The following is a 22,003-nucleotide window of genomic DNA, read 5'->3' as shown; positions in this document are numbered from 1 at the left end:
CCGTCACCACCATCACCGTTGAACTATTAAACACAACGCACAATTAAACATGTTTCACACATACAGACACATACACAACACAGCACAAGAAATACAGATCACCTCGCTGGCTGCACCCATAGAAATAATATACGTAGTCGCCTCATGGCGTGCTGGAACGTAACAGCGCCATATTGGCTGGGTCTCCTCACTCTAGGCCAACAGAATCAATTGAAGTCGACGGAGAGTGAGCAACTATGTTCGTATTTAGTGCAGTTTATGGTTGCAATAACCGGCGCAGTATTAATACCATCCTAGTTCCTTACGCACTTATTTGTTCCCTAAATTGTCTTTGTTTTCTAAATTGTCTTCCCATGTGTCTAGGTAACCTGACTTATCGCACTTACTCTAGCACTAGTTTTGCTCTTAGCTGTTTGGTTTTGGAAGGAAATGCACTTATGATTTCTTGTGACCTGAAGTTCTTTTGCCTACCGATGGAGAACGCACTTATTGTAAGTCGCTTTGGATAAAAGCGTCTGCAAAATGACCGTAATGTAATGTAATGTAATGTAAGATCGCTTGGGATTACCTTTCACAAGTAAGATTGAACCATAACTTTGGTTATTTTACCATATATAATTATGTCATTCCAACTAACGTTACGTGCAACTCTCAATGGCCCTCATTTATCAAACTTGCGTAAGATGAAAAACGTGCGTAGGTCGTGTGTACGTTCTTTTCTGCGCAAAGGTTGGCATTTATCAAATCCATCGTGAGCGCAGGAAAGATGAAATCGCCACGACAGGTCTGAGGCCGTGTACGCACTTTTCCATTTTGACTTGCGGTGACTGCAATACAGCAGCGTCACTAGTGCGTGCTCAGGAGTCGCAACAAATCCCTAGGTTAAAATTACAGACTTATCACTTTAAAGAAGGCCCATGTTTTATTTGACTTCAACATAAATATAAACATAAACGCAAATTAAATAAATTAAACAAGTACAACTGTAGTACAATTGGAAGAGTGATGGCTCATTATTCAACCGCGCACCCTCACACCGAACAGGAGAGGCGCAACACTGCGCATACGCGCACGCGTGCCACTGTGGAGAGGTGTATAGGGCTCCTAAAGCTGGATCTGTCTCTCGGCTGCGGGGGGAACCCTATCCGCCCGAAAAGGTATGCAATATTATTATTGCATGCGGGGATCTCCATAACATTGCCCAAAAAAATGGAGTGCCATTTCCAGATGTACATCCAGAGTCCCGTACCCAGAGATCCCTTCCACCAGCCTGCACAGCCAAGAGCGCTCAGGAGGAGAGCGGAACTTATTCAGCGATTCTGACTTTCGGTAAGCATTCTGTTATTCAAGGAAAAAAGAAAGGAGAACAAGGATTTCTTTCAGCATTTATTCTGTGACTTCAGTGTTTCATTTATGTCTTTCAATGTACTGTCGATAGATTGCATGGTGTGTGTTAAAGCCATCATCCACTTCACGATCTCTGTTTGTCTTTCTAGGACCTCTGTGGTCAACACGGCTGGCCGGTGTGACGCTGCAGACCGGGGGGCAGAGGCAGGCAGAGGCTTCGGATGTTGACGGGGCCGCGTATTTGTCGCGCGGGTCAGGTTGCCCGGATGCCATTTCGGATTCATCTGTGAATGAAAAATATTAGTTTTATTAGGAACCTCATTTGTGTTGAATATTAAAGCAACTGTTTTATTTAAACGTCTTGGGTGTGCAGTCATTCTTACCATTCTCCAGCTCTAGCATGGGCGCATCAGTGTCAAGTTTCCCTGGCACGCCCGATGAGGACGTAGCTCCGATCACGCCAGCCACCCTCTCCTCCAAGGCACTCAAATCCAAACCTGGATCGGAGCCCCCCCACCCCCCACCCCCGCTGTCCGAAATGCTGCGTCGGACAGCTGCGACCTTCTTTTTTTGGCCAATTTCATATCGGACCACTTCTTCCTGATCTTATTGGAGAAAAAGTAAAACATCGTTCAATTTTAGATTTAATTTAATCTGGAGTTCATCACATTTTATTGACCATCACAGTAGGGGAAAATACATAACTCGTCCGGTCTGCGATTTACATGCCAACGCTGTTGACAGCCGTCCCAGCTGTCAACGCTGTTGGCAGCGTTTCTTTGCCGCCTTTCGTCTATCCATGTCGCAAATTCTAGAGGTGCGGTCTCTCAGCCCCCTTTTGTAGAAGGCGTGGTTAGGATCATTACGATGGATTTCAGCCGCCGGATTTATCAACAGCCGCTCGGTTTTACGATGGGATTGGTGTGGTACGCATGTTCTGTAAATCTCACTTGAGCCTCTGCGTACGACGAGTTCTCCGCTCATATCAACGATGCTTTCTACGACGGCTTGATAAATGAGGGCCATTGTCTCTTGCTGTTTTTTGTTTCTTCTTCATAATTTGAAGGTTTCCCAGTGATACAGGCTTCAGGAGGCAATTAGAAGTTGCTATAAGACGGGAGGGTTTTGTTGCGACAGAGCCGTCAAAGCTCTGTAGTGAGCACTTCAAGCCTGGTGATTTTGACAGGACGGGTGAGATTGTCAGGCTTAGAGATGATGCTTGTGTCATTTCTGGTGTCTGTATTTCACAAAGTAAGGCTGCACCACATCGCAAAATGAACTACCCTGAAGTTACAGAGTGCCAGCAAACACGAGAAGCTGTGCAAAACAGTTATTTTTCAAGGGTTTTAGCTCCCCAGCTAATTTTTCTAGGCCTTTAAAAAAAAATGTACTGAGCTGGTACAGTATATATGTGTAATATTATATTACATATACTGCGTCAATAAATGAGTAATAAGTCATGTAGATGATTAATGATTAAAGTATTTTTCTATTCTATTCTATTTTATTCAATGTTTACTTCCAATATATTTATAATTCGACCATTTTTAGAGACCCAGCCAAGATGGAGGCCGCACTGATACGTCAGCTGCAGTAGGCAGCGTCAGTCTATGAGGCGTCTATGTATATTATGTATATGGCTGTGTTCGAAACCGCATACTTCTCCTACTACTCCTACTACTCATACTGACTTTTTTCCCGAATGCATATTAGATTCGCTGAAATGTTGGGTATGCATCATGAGATTACTACTCATACTTAAACTACCCAAGATGCAACGTAACTTGACGTCGCTAATCGTTATTTCCTGTCAAAACGGCAGTTTCAAGTTAGCTACAACGAGGGTAGGTTCACTTCCTGTTTTCAAAACAAAAGCACCAATTGTATCATAATGGCTTTCCCTATGATAAAAGGCAACAGGTATTTTATTTTTGTGAAAATAACCGGAGGTGCGTTGCTCACTGCGGCTAGCTTTAGTAGCGCCGAATTCGTGGGAACAAAATTGTAAATAGCCGGTATTTTGTCAGGTTTTCAACAGGTTGGGGATCTAAATGCCTACTTTCTCGCCTGAAAATGTTTCAAATGTTGCTAAAGTTTACAGAGTTTAGAGCTTAAGCGAAATCAGCTTCAAGCTGGCTGATTTCGGCTCGGACAGGAACGAAATGCATTGTGGGTAAACGCTCTGCATCCTGTCTGATCGATCAGTATGCCGTATGCAAGTATGTAGTATGCGGTTTCGAACACAGCCTATGATCATAGACATAATATACGTAGACGCCTCATGGTGTGCTGGAACGTAACAGCGTCGCCGCCATATTGGCTGGGTTTCCTCACTCTGGGCTCGCACCAGAATCAATTGGAGTTGACAGAGAGTGAGCAACTATGTTCGTATTTAGTGCAGTTTATGTTTGCAATAACCAGCGCAGTATTGATACCAGATCGCGTGGGATTACCTTTCACAAGTAAGATTGAACCACAACTTTGGTTATTTTACCATATATAATATTATGTCATCCTAACTAACGTTACGTGCAACGTTATTACAGCAGGGACTGGTACTCTCTCTCATTGTCTCTTGCTGTTTTTTGTTTCTTCTTCATAATTTGAAGGTTTCCCAGTGATACAGGCTTCAGGAGGCAATGGGAAGTTGCTATAAGACGGGAGGGTTTTGTTGGGACTGAGCTGTCAAAGCTCTGTAGTGAGCACTTCAAGCCTGGTGATTTTGACAGGACGGGTGAGATTGTCAGGCTTAGAGATGATGCTTGTGTCATTTCTGGTGTCTGTATTTCACAAAGTAAGGCTGCACCACATCGCAAAATGAACTACCCTGAAGTTACAGAGTGCCGAAGCTGTGCTAAACAGTTCTTTTTCAAGGGTTTTAGCTCCCCAGCCCCAGTTGCAAGCCTAACAGGGTAGTATAACGCTGGAATGACCTGGAATTATAACGCTTATTTTTCTAGGCCTTTAAAAAAAATGTACTGAGCTGGTACAGTATATATGTGCAATATTATATTAGATAGATAGATAGATAGATAGATAGATAGATAGATAGATAGATAGATAGATAGATAGATAGATAGATAGATAGATAGATACTTTATTGATCCCAAAGGAAATTCAAGCATCCAGTAGCAGACATAATAAAGCAATAAAAATGTTTATACAATTATAAACACTTTAAAAACAATCAAAGAATTTTAAAAACAGTTTAAAAAAATAAAGTGACCAGTGAAGTAAGACGAAAGTGAAATATAAAGTGATCAGTGAAATTCAGAAGCGCCATCACTGAGAGTTACATATACTGCTTCAATAAATGAGTAATAAGTCATGTTGATGAATAATGAATAAATTATTTTTCTATTCTATTTTATTCAATGTTTACGTCCACCATATTTATAATTCCACCATTTTTATAACTGTATATATTGTAACGACCCAGAATAAGGTTAAAAGCACACGGATTGGCTTGTTTCCTCCTCTCCCTGTCAATCACTGGACCGCAGGTCATGTCACTCAGGTGTGGGCTGGTGATTGGGGGAGAGGAGTGGGCGTGGGCCAGTCTGTGTGCAGGTTTGGTGTTCTCCTGGGGTTGGTTGCGGCGCAGGACGGAGAGTCACCCGTGTTCTGCGATTGTACTGCTTATCTTAATAAAGAGCCGTTCGGCAACCGCCGTTCTCAGAGCCTCCGTGAGGTAATTACAATATCTTTTTCTAATATATTTATAACTGTTTTTATTACGCAACACTTTTTTTTTTTATTCACAACACTTTATTTTCCTCGTTGTTGTTGTTTTGTCTGTTGTTCTTGAGTGCCAGCAAAATTTTGCTGTAGGAATTCAAATAAAAAAATCCTTGAATCCTATTTAGAATTTCCCCTCGGGGATTAATAAAGTATAATTGATTGATTGATTGATAGGAGCTTGTATGTATATGTGTTACAGAAGGGTTGTGTGTGTGTATGTGTGAGAGAAATAAATTCAAATGAACAATCAATCTTGTCTCTTTATTAAAATATAAAATTGATATTTAAATTAATTTATACATTTATCAATATGCCATAGCCTACCATATGTCTTTGTTAAAGAGCATAATGTGTGACAGCGTCCTGTATCATAATTAAATCTCTGTTGTTTGTAACAAAGCAAACAGTGTGAAAATCCGGTAAATATTCGGGGAGTTAAGATCATTGTAGTTGGGGATATAAACCTTCCTCAGTCGAAATAAATGCAGTGTGGGGGCATTAGAGACCCAGCCAAGATGGCGGCCGCGCTGATACGTCAGCTCCAATAGGCAGCGTCAGTCAATGAGGCGTCTACGAATATTATGTCTATGCATACGGCAATCAGACTGGAGCACGAGAGGAAGAGCAAGTGACCTGAAACGAGAGGAGAGTTAATCTTTCAAAATAAAACGGGAAATGACGAGACATGACATGGAGACGAGACAAAAACCCACTTGACCTCACCTGCTGTAGGACATTTTCTTGTGGGACATTTTCCTGCTGTAAACATTCAACACATTAGTTTTTAAGAGGTTCAAAGCAAAATATTGCAAAGGTGAAAATCTTTCTCTCAGCGGCTGAAATCTTTGGGAATCACCTTGTTGCTGCAGAAATCCTATTTTCTGTCTGTCAAACTGTGTTATCTTTGCTGTTTTTCATAGATGCAACTAAAGAAATGGGAACAAATGATATGTCTCTGTGACAGGCTGCTAGTAACAAAGTGCCTAAAGATCCAATTTAAAATTTAAAATTCGCTAAGTTGTCTGTTCTGTGTGGACACAACACTGGTTCATACCTTCTTTCCCTCTTTTATAGCTGCATCTGTTTTAGGACGCCACTTTCTGTCAGTTTCTGTCGTGCTGGCTGATGTGGGAGTGTTGCTGTGTGCTTCCAAACATATCTATAACTACACATGCCTGGAACTATCCAAATGCATGTGTATTTATGATGTTTCTGCCCGTGTCTGGTGCAGAAATCCCTGCACAGTCTGTGGCTTTCACCTGAGTGAGCATCAGTCTTATGGGGAGCCGAGGTTAACACGAGGCAGCAGAAGCCACCAAACCAGCAACCTAACCACAATCTCTGCACCACTTTTAAGAAGAGATTATTTTCATTTGGAGGCTGCTAATGTAAAGTGAATTGCTTCATGATAAATGACATCAGTTAATAATGTGGCTCAAGCAGAGCTCGGATGATAAGAATGGTTTGATGAACTTCTGAGGAATAAGTTGGATTTAAAAGAGCAATAACTGTCTGATCTAAAATGCACTCAGATAAAGATCAAGTCCGTGCATTCATTCATTCAAGCTGTGTGTATACCACATTAAAAATGATCATGAACTAAACGTTTCCAATCAGCTGAGCCCTCATTTCACCTTCGTCAGTTCAAAATTGACAGAAAATACAAACTCCAGGCACAAACTCTGCTTTAGATTGATTTCAGAGGTGAAACTGCTGCACCTGCTAGTCAGAATAAAGCAACCTGAACCTGGGTCAGTTTCTGAGCTTTCACTCTCCACTTTAAACTTCAATAAAGATATATCAGTGTTTGCATTTTGGGGATTTTATGTTACTTTTGCCTTGTTTTTTTTAACCTGTTGGTGTTAATGTATCTGTATGTGTGATACTGTTATTCTTAGTGGTGGGCCGTTATCGGCAATTAACGTGCTGCGATAATTTGAGAGTCTCATCGGGCGATATAAAAAATATCGCCGTTAATCTATTCTCAAAGTTGGGTTGGGAACTGGGTCAAAATAGGTAAGCAAACTGTGATGACTTTTACCTTGATATTTTAGCTCGGGTGTAGGCCGATGTACGTCTGCCGTTAGGTGTGATGAAAACAGAAGAACTCCACTTTGCAGATCCTGTGCTAGGCAGTTTATGGAGGTCGCTAATCTGTGGGGGATAGTTGACAAAATCTGCTCTGTTGGAACAGACAGCGCTCCTAATATGGTGGCCGCAGGGAGGATACTGCCCTTCGAGCATCTGCCATGTGTTGCACATGTTGTACAGAGAGCGATTGTAATGTCACTGCGAGATGGTGGGACATTTCAAACACAGTCCGGCCAACGCAGACGAGCTGAAAGTCCAGCAAACCTCCCTTGGGCAAGTTCAGGAGCCGCTCGTGCAAGATGTTCCAACACGGTGGAATTCCACTCTCGAGATGATCAAGCGCGTGTGGCGCAACAGAGACGCACTGCACACAACGCAACAGCAGCACCACCTGGCCCTCCCAACAAGTGCTGAATATGAGAAGTTGGCGAAGCTAGAGAAACTGCTGGAGCCATGCATGTGAATAAGCTGCTCTGCCTAATGCTGCGTGTTCACCAAGAGCGACCTCGCTGGAGAAGCTTCGCTTGAGAATTTGCTTTGGTAGCTTTGGTAGCTCGTGACGTCACATTTAGAATGTTCAATTCTTAAAGGCCCCGTGGCTGTGCAGCACCCCCGTGAGAAAAAAACATGAGGAAAGTGAGGGCAGGGACACGAATAAACGTGTTGTTATTTACAATTTGTTATACAAGATATACATCACGTTACAAATGATGTAAAACTACATTAGGTACACCTGAGAAGAGCAGGAATAGCAGAGGCAGCTGTGAAAAAGAAACTAAATTCGAAATAAAATCCGAAATAAATCCAAAATAAAACTTAATTGCAGTGAGAAAGGTATGCGTGGGGTTACTACACTATTGTATTGAAGCACTCGACACGGCAATTGCAACAGTCTCAGGATTAAACGACTATTGTTTGGATAGGAACTAAAGTTTACACGTCTTTTTCCGCGAACCCCACGGATTGTCGGACCCCTACAATCTGTGGATTGTCATTGGTTTTCCCCGAAACGCGTCATAGCTCATTACCATAATGTTAACTTTAGTTTAATCGCTTGAATCCGCTCTGGTAGCCCAGGTAGCTCACCCTCCATAGAGAAATAATGATTTCCGGCGCTCAGGTAGCGTAGGTCGCTCTTGGTGTACACGCAGCATTAGTGACTGGTAGAAGAAGGAAAAGTAGCGCTTGGACTGATTAACAAAAAGCTACTGATGTAAACCTTGTAGGCTTACCGTACTAATATTCATGTTTAACTGAATAAACCGTTTAACACACGTACATTTTATTGAGAATGGTTTTTTTTCTTCACCAAATATCAAAGTAGAACAGCTTTCTCAAGCAATCAGTGATGGGTTTTGGAAACAGGAAATGAGCCCCTGGTTTAATGCACCCCCTGTATTAAGAAACCCTAACTCAAAGACTGATTTTTAGTCATTACTTGGGTAGCACACATATTCTGAATGAGCCATTTTAATCTAGATTAATCTAGATTAATTTCAAGATTTCAGTGAGATTAATCTAGATTAAAAAAATTAATCTATGCCCACCACTAGTTATTTTTAAAGTGAGTGAAATTTCTCTGTTTGGTGCAGCTAACATGAACACATGACAGATGGGCAGTAAACCTCCTTTTACAACATTAAATAATAGGCGTCTGTGAGGTGAATATGGAGCTCCTGGTTGCATCAGGCAGGTCTTTGTCTCCTCTGTGAGGAAGTTTAGAGTTTTTCTGTGTGAAAGCAGCTGAAACTCTAAATGATGAAGATGCCTGATGTGTCTCACCTGCAGGAATCCTGTGAAGACGTTCAGCAGGACAAAGACGGTCAGAGTTAGCCTGGCGACGCCATCCTACGTACTTCCGCCCAAAGATTTTGGCTCCGCACATAGTCTGGCCAAATCCCCCTACCTCGGTTCGCTCAGTGTTTTGCCAATCAGCAAACAGTTGCGAGTGGTGACGCAGAACTCACGCGCGGAGTCCATTGTAGTCCATATAATTGTAGTTCAACCGCAGCGGAAATAAACATGGCGACGGAAGAATGCTAGAAGCTATCCATGAAGTTGTCTCAACTCTGGAGATCATTACACAATTAAAACGAGAGCAAGAGGAGAATGCCTCGTCAATTTTGTTAGTGGCAAGGATGTCGTAGCTCTCCTTCCAACTGGCTTTGGGAAAAGTTTGATTTATCAAATGGTACCGGTATAATGAAAGCGGATGTGGGAAGCGTGATTCGCGAGCTAGAGCCTCGCGAGAGTAAGCATGAACCTCGGCGCATTACCAACGTCATTTCTAAACATTATGATTGGTTAAGGGAACTCCGTTACTCCAATGAATTTAAGTTGCTGGGTAAGGTCCCGCCCTCCATGGAAACGGATTCCTCTTGGGTTTTCCCAGACTGTTTGACAGAGTCAACAGTCGGCTTTCGCCCAGGCTAGGTCAGAGTATGCTTCGTCATGGTTCACCTGGAGACAAACAGACAGATGTTAACATGTGGCATCAGAGCAGCAGCTAAATCAGCATGATGATCAGCTGTCATTTCACATCTTTATGGTCCCACCAGAGGACAACAAAGCCTGAACCGTCTGTACTTAAACTGTAATGTGATCTTAAAGACTCTTTGTATTGTGAGTTCCACATTTGACCCTAATCAGTGTAAAATGAAAACATTTTAACAGCCTTAAAACATATTTAAAGAAGCTAATTGTTAGTTCAGCCAAAGCTATGGTACCTGGTTCTGGTTCTGGCTCCTGGTCCTGGCTGTGGCTCTGTGGTTGGTTGCTTTCAGCTCTCAGTCTGCTGTGTTTGAAGGTTTCTGCCCAGTTTTCCCTCCTCATGCCTGATCTGACCTCTCAGCTGCTGTTTTTCACAGCAGGACGACACTCGACTTCATGAGGTGGCTAAAACAGCAGCTTCATTGTTTTAGTGACGTTTCCAGTCCAGTTGGTCGCGGGACAGACATCAGACCGCTCAGAAAAACACAACCGCTGTGAGAGAAAGATTTTCATCTTTCAGAAATATTTTGCTTTGAACCTCTTAAAAACTGGTGTTGAATGTTTACAGCAGGAAAACCAAGAATATTGTTAACTCTTAAATATCTGAATAACATCAGTGATTAACAGTGATGCCGGTAACGCGGTAATTAGTAACACGTTACTGTAGTCGGACTACTTTTTTCAGTAACGAGTAGTCTAACGCAACTACTATTTCAAAACTAGTAGTCAGATTGAAGTTACTTATCTAAAACATCGTGCGTTACTATTTCTGCATTTCAGGGGAACATATATTTGGCTTTTGTCAACATATAGTCACGATTATTACAACCATACATTTGTATTGAAATAATTTGGGATAATTTCGTTTTCTTATGAGTTATATCAGTGTCCGCGACGGGAAGTCACTCGTTATTTTACATCTACCTACCCAGTAAAAGGGATCTGTCCCACTAAAATGTTAAACACCAGCGATATCATTTGTTACATTTTACTCACTTTCCCTAATCATTTTCAATAAATACACCAGTCTAAACCACAGTTTTCATCGGTGCCCGTCACAGACGATAGTTGATAGGTTTAGCTATTCGTGCTAACTTTATAACATATAGCCTACGTTTCAGGCAGTGCTATGGAGAGGGCTAGCTAGTTACCTGGTTGCAATTGATGACTCAAAGATGACTTGTTAACGTCTTTGTACTGTATTACATCTGATATCCAGACATCCCAAGTCTCCCGGAAGTTCCGGGAGTCTCCCTGATAGTGATAGTTAATCACGGATGCCCGCGAGTCGGATAAAATATCCCGGATTTTAGACTGTCGAGGGAGTTTTTTTTTTTTTTTTCAATGCGAGTGAGAGCGTGCAGGCAACACAATAACTCGTGCACCATGCGCGTTTGGACTGCGCAGGCACGAGAGAGAGAGGGGTGTGGGGAGAGGTGTGAAACCTGTGTGTATCTGTCCAAAGCGATGCTCTGTTCAACCAGCGTTCAGAGCGACTGCTTGTCAGAGGGCGCGCTGATTGGTTTAGTCAGCAAAATAAGCCAATAACGTTCGGTGTGGGAGGGCTTCGATTTACTCTCTGACAGTTACCTAAGTTACCACTCAAAAACTGTGCATCCTGCCAAATGGCAGAGGGTGAATCCTTAAGTAAAAAACGAAAATATAAGACTCATTTTACGGCAGAATACTAAAGTATACCCATGTGTAGAGAAGGTTAGGAATGATGACACCGTGGCGAGGTGCACAGTATGCAATAGTGACTTCAGTGTTGCCCACGGCGGACTTAATGACTGTAAAACATGTGGAGGTAGGCTAAGTTGAACGCGCCATCATCTGCATTTTATTTCTGTAGGTTAAATGCTATATATGTTATAAAATGTTATAAAATAAAGCAAAACGTATCAAATACTTATTTAAAGTATCAATACACATTTAGTTACTAAATTGTGTAGGCCTATATCTAACTAGCCAGCTACAGTATCTAACTATCTATATCCAGCCTGTCTAAGCCTTTTAAAAAAAATCCCCAATTTAATATGTTGATAAATAGGCAAAATTAGAGACCCCCAAAATTAAATAGGCGCGCGGGGTGGGGGGGGGGGGGGGGGGGGTGCAGTTGTAGGCGACTAGCATACAAACATTTCTGCAAAGCGACGGGTCTGACGATCAATCAGGTTTGTTTAAGCTTTTATTGGTCAACGGGTGGATAAACATGACATTTTTCGTTCAAAAACTTGACTGTCATACTTGGGCCCATAATTATCAGCAGGTTACGTGTTATGACCGTCCGTTTGTCTGCATCGCTGCGAGTGAATGACTGATGTTTTGTAAAACCACTCCTTGCTGCTCTGATGCGGGACAACTACATGTTCAATATAACTTAAGTGTTACCGTAATTCATAGATAGATGCAATCAGAGTTAAATGCATGGAGTCAAGAATGTCTATTGTATTTTTTTTTTTTTAAAGAAGTGTTTATGTTAAATTGAGTCAAGAAACGCTACTTTATTTTTAATAAGAAGTATTTAAGTTATATTTAATGAAGTCAAAAAAGCATTTAATTTGTAATAAGTATTTCAGTTAAATGAAGTGAAGAAAGAGTATTTAGATTTATTTATACTGTTTTTGTTTCATAAAACCACTTCTTGCTGCTCTAATGTTAGACAACTACAGGTTCAAGGGATGTTCAATATGTATTACTTTTTTACGTAAGAGGTTTGTTATATTTTAAGTAAAGTCAAGAAAGACTGTCTTATTTTTTTTTATTTAAAAAACATGTAAGCCTATTTCCAGAAAAAGTTTGCAAATGCCAGTGTCATTTTTGATGTTCCGGTTAAAATGCATGTCAATAAAGTGAGTATTGGCAGAACTGGTAGTCATTTTCATGTTATAGGGGCGGGGGATCAGCCTCGGCTGAAAGTAACTAAAAGTAATCTAACTTAGTTACTTTTGAAAGCAAGTAGTCAGTAACTTAACTAAGTTACTTTTTAAAGAAGTAGTCAGTAGTCGGATTACTGTTTCAAAGTAACTATGGCAACACTGGTGATTAAATAAGTGATCAAAGCTGTCTGGATCATCACACATGCGCAAATCTGCTCTGTGATGGATCCTGATGGAAAAGCATGACTCAGTTATTTCAGAATAAAACTCTCTCTGCATAAACAAGTTTTGTTTTAACGGAGAGGTGGAAGATTTACACATTTAATGGGGTAAAAAAGTCCAGTCAGATATCAATATATCCAAATCTTCAACAATCAGACAAACAACAATGTAGTAACATTTCTATGGAACATCAGCATCAGATTAATTGAATCATTTACGCTTTAAGGAAGCACGGCTGCATTTAGGTTGAAGTTCAGCTTTATTATAGTGAATAATCAGCAGAGAAGACAAACAGGAAACAGAACAGATATAATGAAAACAATAGTTAGAGTAGGTAACACCATATTAACACAAATACTCAGTTACGTTGCTTTCTTTATATGATCCATGTTTTTTAAAAGCTTTTACAACACAAACTAAAACACATTTGAATAGAAAGACACATCTGCTGTTTTTTTCTAACAATTTGACCCAATTTTCTGAGGTCCTAGTATGAGACAGGCTTTGGTCAAAATATCTGTTGGTGTCCTCACAGAGTCATCACGCCTATGACAAGTTAACCGGGGCAGGAAGAAAGTTTCTAACAGAACTCGACTGTCTCTGACAGAACTGAGTAATTCTATCAGTTTAAAGCAGAGTCCCTGAACATTGGAGCAGAATCAGTGAAGATCTGTCAGCAGGTTGGAAATTCATCTGGGCTGATTGCAGCTCAGTGATTCCTCTCTGTTGTCACAGTTTGTCACGTGTGCAGCAAACTAACTGCAGCTAACATGAACTGAATGGGCTCAGTTGAAGTGAGCTGCAGAGAAACGCAACATACTGATATTCAGTGTGAAGCTTTGACTGGAAACACACAGAAAAACAACATCCTGGAAGAATGGCAGCTTCCATCTTTAAAGGACCGGAAGAGGAAGAAGTTTCCAAGGAATCATTTAGAAGAGTTTCAAACAGAAACTGACTGAATCCATGAATCTGAAAAGGTGTTTCTGAGTGAAAGAGACAGACATGTACAGACTGAAATATCTGTTCAACAGTGATTCTCTGATAGGAGGAAACTCTTTATACTCAACACAGAGACACTGAGGAACCAGGAAACCAGAACTTAAATCCAGGATGCAGAGGTTCTTCAGTGAATGATGTGTTGAAGGTGTGGAGGTGGATCAGTGTGTCAGAGGAGACTCTGTAGAAGGACAGAGTGCCAGCAGGACGGTCCACATACACTGCTGCTCTGTTAGAGACGGAGGAGGAGGAGGAGGAGGAGGAGATCTGTGTTTCTCTGTTATTGTGACAGACAGAGTAACTTCCATCAGAGCATCTCAGACTCCAGGATTGATCATTCCATCCAAACACACAGTCACTGCCTCCTCTCCTTCTGATTCCTCTGTAACTCACTGATATAGAAACTCCTCCTCTCCACTCGACCTCCCAGTAACAGCGACCAGTCAGAACATTGCTACACAGCAGCTGAAGACACCAGCTATCAAATTTCTCTGGATGATCAGGATATGACTGAACCTCCTTCACACATGTCACCTTCCTGTTGTTGTCAGACAGTTTCAGTTTTCTGTTCACTGTGTTTGTGTCGATTGTGAGTCGGCAGGAATCTGATGGAAAGAACAAACACAATCCAGCTGCAGTTATTGATCCATCATCTGTTCACTTTGATCAATGAGTGATGTGACAGTGTGAAGATGGTTGGATGTCATGAATCAGATGAAGAACACACTTACACTTCCTCAGACCTGGTGTCAACCATCGTTCTCCAGCAGGCTCCACCCTGAAAGGAGGAGGAGAAAAATGAGAAAAGAAAAGAAAGTGAAGAAAGAGGAGAACGATGGATGGAAGGAAATCTGTCTGTGTCAGGATCTGGGTGTTTAGTGGTGTTTTTGTGTTTAGTTATTTTTATTCAGTGCTCTTAGTTCTTTCTTTATTAGATCAGCTTTTGTTTAACCTTAGTTCTGTTTCTCATAGTATTCAGTTATGTTTAATTAATCCTTGTTTATTCTTTGTGTTAGTTAGATTCATTTTCATGGTGTGCTCTCCCTCACCCCCTGTGCCATCTCTCTCTCCTCAGTCCGTCTCCTGCCCTCTGCTCTCTTCACTCTCACCTGCGTCCTGTCAGTAATTACTATATATGTCATTCTAGTTTCACCACTCCTTGCCAGATCCTTAGTCTTATTCGTCTTATTGGTCTTTCTTGTCTCGCCCATCTTACCTTCCGTTATCACCCCTAGCTTGTTCTTAAGATTCCTTAGTCTGCTTTGGATATTTTTCTGTGCTCCCCGTGTTCTTTGGATTTTGTATCATCATTTAATTTTCATTAAAACGTCATAATCTACTCCCCTTTTCTGACGTGTTCTGCATTTGGGTCTATTCCACAACTCCGCAGTGTGATAGTCTGAGCTAATTCTGAAGTTTAAAAGCACCAAATGTTTTGTACAGTCAGATTATGGAGATGAAGTTTCTGTCTCTGAATTCAACTCTTCAAGTTTGGAAGAATTTTCACTTTGATTTTTCACTCATTTCTGAATCCAAATATGAGCTTTAAAAACTCTAATGAAATCACTTCAGTTTCTGACATCATGGTCTCTCCTGATGATCACATTGTTTCTGCTGACTCCTCTTCTCAGTATGTTTCAGGGCAGCCAAACATCCAGATCCTTTCTCAGACCCATTGGTCCATCTGAAAGCTGCACAGCCAGCCAGGGGAAGACATTCATCTAGAAAAGTTAGACTAGAAACAATCCTCTCATTCTACCCTCCACACTGAACATTAAAGGCTCAAAATAAGATCAGAGGAGAATCTATAGTCATTGGAAGTATATTAGCTGCCAGATGTTGTGCTTTTATTGATTTTGCAGAGCTATCTGGCCTTAAGACGACCATCACCTGTGGAGGAACACCTGAGCACAGTGACTGAACAGCAGCACAGAACCACGTTAACAGAGGACACACTCAGTGCACACACACACACTGGCCACTGAGACGGGGCTCTATCAGAGATCATGGCTCCCTGTGGAGCAGAGAGGATGTACACAGTCCAACAGCAACACTTTGGAGACACAGCTACATTTTCTAACACAATGTGACTCATTTTAACAGCTGCCTGAAAAGGATCTGAAGAAATGTCCCTTCATATAGCCACAGTTCTCCCTTCTGCCCAGCACGGACAAACTGCCCGTTCTGTTAGGAGAAATGAAGCAGAGCTGGACCAGGCTTTGTCTCTGCTGTGGATGGCTTCAGAGAGCTGTGTGGAGAACCAAGGACTGGATCTGGTTCTGACTCTGTGCTTTTATAAGGGCCACATCTGTCAGCAGGAACATTCAAACACTGTGAGAAGTCTTCCAGAGTCACAGCAGGATCAGTAACAGAGAGTGTATGATCAGAGTCATTTCAAACATCCTGAAGACTCAAATGATTCTCATTTCCTGTGCTGATCATTAGAGACTGAGTGATTTTAGTGTCTGTGACACAGGTGATGGAGCAGTGATCACTAACATCACAAACTCCAGAGGCAGGGTATCTGTGTGCTCTGTCAGTAAGTCTGATATCAACTCATGTGGAGCTCAGAGGATTGTTGAAGTTTGCTCTGGTGGCTTTATCTCTGAGCTGAAACACATCCAGTTCCACACACTGTTCTCTGAATGTGTTGGAGCTCTCAGAGAGCCGGTCCAGGTCAAGATCCCCCATGTGGGCGTATGGAGGGAGGGACACAGGTTTAAAAATAGTTGAATCTTTAGTCTGCAAACAGGACTTGATTTAATTAATTAATTTATTTTAGGTCTAATCCACATGTACACATTTCCAGATGTATGGTGAACTTGGTTTTATAAATCTTTGTGCTAAGCTAGGCTAACACGTCCTGGACCCATCTCTGTATCTGATCCAGGGTCAGAGGACCAACAGACACTTCTCACTGTTGTTCCTGCAGATGTTCTCCTTGGAGACCTCCTCCACAAATATCTGCTGTTTATGTCCAACCAGGGTTTCTGCTGTGAGCAAAGGAAAAAGGCTCCTACATGTGTGATTGTTCATGTAACACTCAGCAGGAAGCAAAAACACAGGGCTGAGTGCAGGACAGAGAACATGTTTCCAGCTCTTCCTCCTCTATCAGACATTGGGCCTCATGCAAGAACATTTTCGTATTTTTATTCTAAATTTCTCTCACTTTTTTTGTATGAAGGTCTCGTACGAACACGCCACGTCAGATTCAACAAGCGCTCTTAACTTCAGAAAAAGTGTGTAAAGGATCTGCGTAAAAGATGAATCCCACTCGTGCGTATCTAAGTTCACGTGCACGAGGATAGTAGATTCGCATACTCCACGCCCAAAATGATACCATATTAGGAGCTGTGCTTCCTCACTCCTGTGCCTGGAAGTGTCGAGTGTTGAGTCATGAGAACGGCATCAAGGCACAAAAAGAACAACTTTACGGGCTCTGAGACTGAAGTTCTGCTTTCAGAGATCCAAAAAGGAAAATCTGTCATTTTAGCAGTGTAAGCAGTGGAATTACAGGACCTGCTAAAGTGAAGAAATGGGAAGCAATTACGAGTGCTGTTAATACCATGTCACCGAAATAAAAAATAAATGGTTTGATATGAAAAAAAACGTCTCGCCATGGGCAGGCGCTCGATGACTGCAACTAAAGCCGTGCAATCAGTTGTTGCCTCATCATGATGGCACTTTGATGGGGTGGTCCATGAGGGGGGTCTTCTGGCACCACACCTTCTGGTCTGCCTGGGCTGGTTCAGGTTTTAGGAGACCCTCGTTCATGGCAATATTGCGCCATGAACGAGGTATCGAGACACACCCACCTGGCCTTCAGCTCAGTGCGCTCCACGACAGCACGGGTGCTTTGATGCGTATATGTGTCTCATGCTCCAATTATGATTGGCAGTCCAGCCACGGCATGAAAGTCCCTCTTAATTTGTACTTGTTGGACAGCGGTGTATGGGAATTTGATAAACTGATGAGCGCTTTGATGACCAAGAGGAGCGCACGACTCACAGAGGACTGGGACACCCCCGATCTGTCTCCAATCTCCCTCTGAAAGGTTCCAGTGGCCAAAAATCCAAGGGTGGTGAGGACCTGGACTTGTGGTGGAATTGGGTTTGATCGGCGTGTTTTTCTCTGGAGTTGTGGCTCTAGCAAGCTGCATATTTGTAGCAGCACAGTCCTTGGCAATCTTAATCGCGATGTCAGCCATTCGTCTGTCTCCACACGGTCTCTTCCAAGAGCCTGACGCACTAAGGCATCCAAAAGTAGCAAGACAGCCGCTGGTTACGCTTCCCATTGACCTTGTTATATACAGAGTCAAATTAACCTTCAATTAGTGCATAATTTAAGTCAAACAGAATAATGTCAGCATCATTATTGGGTATAATGTATATATTTATTTATGTTTGCTTCAAAGTAATTAAATATACAATCCATTAGTCAAGCAAACTTGACTAAATCTGTGCGTACGAACGGTTCTTGCATGAGGCCCATTGTGTGGCTGCACCAGGCCTCTCCATACCTGAGTTTGTGTGGATCTTTCAGAGCAGCCGTCAGCAGCTTCACTCCTGAGTCTCCTGGATGGTTGTAGCTCAGGTCCAGCTCTCTCAGATGGGAGGGGTTGGAGGTCACAGCTTCAGCCAGAGAAGCACAGCCTTCCTCTGTGATCAGACAGCCTGACAGGCTGCAGACACACACAACAGAAACTCTGAGAGAACTGCTCTGAAACTGAAGCTGAATGTCATCAAATGTTGGCCTGATGATGGAACTGAATAAAAGTCAGAGAACTACTGTAACTGGTCCCTCTGAGGACGACAGGAAACAAATGACATCACAATCTATGATATGTTGAGACATTTCAGTCTGAACCAAACTGGTGGATCAGCTTCAACATTTCAAACTGTGGGAGATGTTAACAGCATTCAAACATGTTGAAAAGTGTTCCTGTTAATGGAAGAATAAAAACATGTTGCATGCTGAACATGTGACTTCACACACAGAGGAAAATAGTTGAATCTATAGTCTGCAAACAGGACTTGATTTAATTTCTTTATTTATTTGATGTTATTTATCAGATGTGTTTTTAAATAACTTTAAAGAAGATTTTCATCATTTTGCTCCAGTAACAAAGCGTTTAAGAGAAAATGAGAAGAAAATATGAACAATCTTCTGTGACAAACAAAGTGTAAACATGGCAGCAGTGAATGAAAAACCTGATGAAAAGAAAACCTCTGAGAATTAAAAACTTTAGATTATTGTGAATATTTCAACATTTCACTCTGCACTGTACTCTCACTGTTTTTCTTCACTCTGCGCACCTCAGGCTTCCAGTACACCCAGAGTCCTGTCATTTCCACAGATATTCTGATGACTCAGAATATCAGTTGTTGTGGCAGTGGTTGGCTGGATCAGTCAGCACAGTTACGTGCACATTTGAGTGGAGCTTTGCTCACAGCCTGACTGGAGCATTTAACTGGAACACCATCCTTGTAACTGTTCACATGCAGAGGAGCAGAATCCAGTTTCTGACTGAAGTCTGTCTGACACTGCAACTCTGTGGACTGAGTGAGAAACATCTACATCTCATAGTTGGACATTTTCCCAGCAGAGCACTTTGCTCTCAGACTGCAGGTTTACTGGTGGTTCCCAGAGTTTCTAAAAGTAGAATGGGAGGCAGAGCCTTCAGTTATCAGGCCCCTCTCTGTGGAACCAGCTGCCAGTTTGGGAGGCAGAGCCTTCAGTTATCAGGCCCCTCTCTGTGGAACCAGCTGCCAGTTTGGGAGGCAGAGCCTTCAGTTATCAGGCCCCTCTCTGTGGAACCAGCTGCCAGTTTGGGAGGCAGAGCCTTCAGTTATCAGGCCCCTCTCTGTGGAACCAGCTGCCAGTCTGGGTTCAGGAAGCAGGCAGCCTCCCAGACTGCTGGGGGACCTCCTATGATGCACCTCTCCTCCCTCTGCTCTCTTTACTCTCCGTGTACATATGACATTATTGTTGTCAGTAAAAGAGTTTTTTCAAGTTTTTATGTTCAAACATGAAAAAAAAAATCAGACAGCAAAACTACACTTCAGCACAGAGTGAAGAAATGCAGCTGTCTGTGCGGAGCTGCTTTTCAACAGCTTCTAGATTTAGTCTCATAAAAGCTTTAAATATCCTTTTTTGTGCCATTTCAAAATTTTAAGACTTAGTAAGCAGCTAGGACTTTAAGATCCTGATTGTAGTCATCTACAGGCATCCATCAATCCATTTTCTATACTCGCTTTATCAAACTTAGGGTTGCGGGGGGGCTGGAGCCTATCCCAGCCGCCACTGGGCGAGATGCAGGGTAACCCTGGACAGGTCAACAGTCCACTACAGGGCCACACAGAGGCAAATGAAACCCACAACCATGCACGCTCATTCTCACTCCTAAGGACAATTTAGGCTACGGCTACACGAAAACGAAACAAGGGTTTTTTTAAAACGGGTACGAAAATGATTGCGACCACACAGGGAAGCTTCTGTGTCCACATGGCAACGTGACGCTTGCTGAAAACGATGCAGTACACACGAAACACCTCTAGGTGCGCTGTAAGCCACCCCCACCGGTTACACCAGAACAATAGAAGAAGCAATGCGCATGCGTGTACGCCCCTACTTCTACCAGCGCGAAGCTCACATTGTTCCTTCAACAACGGCGCTGTAGTTAGCAGTGTCTGCAGCAGTGCTGCTATCAATGTTGTGGGGTCCATGATGATCGCTGTCTGTCCTTGTTGTGTTGTCTTCTTCCTCCGGATTTTGAATGGAAGCCGCTTTTTGTTCTGGTCACTGACGTATGTGTATACGTCACTGGCGTTGGCCATGTGGCTGTGACGCAGATGTAAACGAATCCGTTTTGGCTGTAACAATGGAAACGAAACGACGCCGTTCTCAGATCTTCCCACTCTGGAACCCGTTGTCCAAAACTATCGTTTTGGGGTAGTGGGAACACCGGCTCCGTGTGGCCGCGACAGCCAAACGATAAGAAAAAGTATCGCTTACAGTGAAAAACGTTTCCGTGTAGCCGTAGCCTTAGACGCATACACGGGGAAAACATGAAAAAAATGGCCTCAGCCGGGACCCCAACATGGAACCTTGTTGTTGTGAGAAGACAGTGCTAACCACCACACCACCGTGCAGCCCTCTATGGGAATCTGTTGAAAAAAATAACTTGGACATGATTTTTTTCCAGTGTGTTCAAACATTCTTATTCTTAGTCTTATTCACTTCCAGTAACACTTAGAAGGATTCTGTGTGTTTGGGAAATACATTCAGCTTCTGATTCACTAAAGGATTATGTGGCTTTGTTGCCCGTTAAATGGCAGCAAACCAGAGGCTGCACATCTGTCTAATTCACAAAGGGTCAGGTTCACCTCAAACCAAATAACCATACAGATATCATCACTGTGTTCCAGTGCAGTGTGAGGAAAAAACAGCTCATATTTCTGTAAAGTAGTTTACTTTGGGTATGTGATGGATCTGTGTTTTAGGACAAATCTACAGGAATGGAAAGGAGTAAAAGAGCACTTTGGTATTTATTTAAGCTGTGTGCGTTATATTTCATATATATATATGTTTCATTGATCAAGTTACCTGGAAGCCAGAATTATATCAGCTCTCAGCTGAAAAGGTCATGAATCCTTACCCGAGTGTTTCCATTCTGCAGTTTGGACTCTTCAGTCCAGCAGAAAGCTGCTTCACTCCTGAATCCTGCAGGTTGTTGTTACTCAGGCCCAGTTCTGTCAGGCTGGAGGACTGGGAGCTGAGAGCTGAGGACAGAGCTGCACAGCTTCTCTCTGAGAGGTTACAGCCACTCAGTCTGAGGAGGAAATGAGATGGAAGGAAATAACTTGATCCATTAATCAATTAAACTACATTCGTATTTGATAAGTGGAAGAATTCTGTTTCCCAGTTTGTTTCTGTTTATTTGTGAATGACATTAAAGTGTGATGGAAAATGTCTACATGTACTGTCTTAGCTTAGCAGATGGAGAAACCTAAAGATGTATCCTCTGCTGTTATTGGCCCATCCTGTTTTGTTAGTGATGATCTCAGCTCAGCAAAGAACACCATGTGAGCAAAGCATCTTCTCACACTAACAGTCAGCTGTTCTGCCGGCACCACTGTGTTATCTTGATCAGTTCACATTAACAAATGTGGCTGTTAAGGCCCTCGGCCTCTGGAGAAGTCACTCAACCTCCCTCCATGCAAAGTCGAGTGTCA

General features: G+C 42.4%; 1 protein-coding gene across 4 annotated transcripts in view; it reads right to left on the bottom strand.

The window, feature by feature from the left end:
• Positions 1 to 13,010: 13,010 nt before the first annotated feature.
• The window catches only part of LOC142391904 (NLR family CARD domain-containing protein 3-like), a 68,455-nt gene continuing 59,462 nt past the window's right edge, over positions 13,011 to 22,003 (bottom strand). For all 4 annotated transcript variants that reach the window (XM_075478083.1, XM_075478086.1, XM_075478087.1 and 1 more), the window contains 4 exons: positions 21,427 to 21,600; positions 18,289 to 18,450; positions 14,501 to 14,547; positions 13,011 to 14,374 (listed from right to left, as the gene is read on the bottom strand). In XM_075478083.1, coding sequence (XP_075334198.1) covers positions 13,836 to 14,374; positions 14,501 to 14,547; positions 18,289 to 18,450; positions 21,427 to 21,600 — 922 coding nt within the window. In that variant the 3' untranslated portion in view covers positions 13,011 to 13,835. The remainder of the gene's footprint in view (positions 14,375 to 14,500; positions 14,548 to 18,288; positions 18,451 to 21,426; positions 21,601 to 22,003) is intronic.

Source organism: Odontesthes bonariensis, chromosome 11 (assembly GCF_027942865.1).
Source record: "Odontesthes bonariensis isolate fOdoBon6 chromosome 11, fOdoBon6.hap1, whole genome shotgun sequence".
NCBI classification, from domain to species: domain Eukaryota; kingdom Metazoa; phylum Chordata; class Actinopteri; order Atheriniformes; family Atherinopsidae; genus Odontesthes; species Odontesthes bonariensis.
The sequence above is the reverse complement of the archived record's forward strand: the minus strand, read 5'-3'. Positions and strand labels throughout refer to the sequence as shown.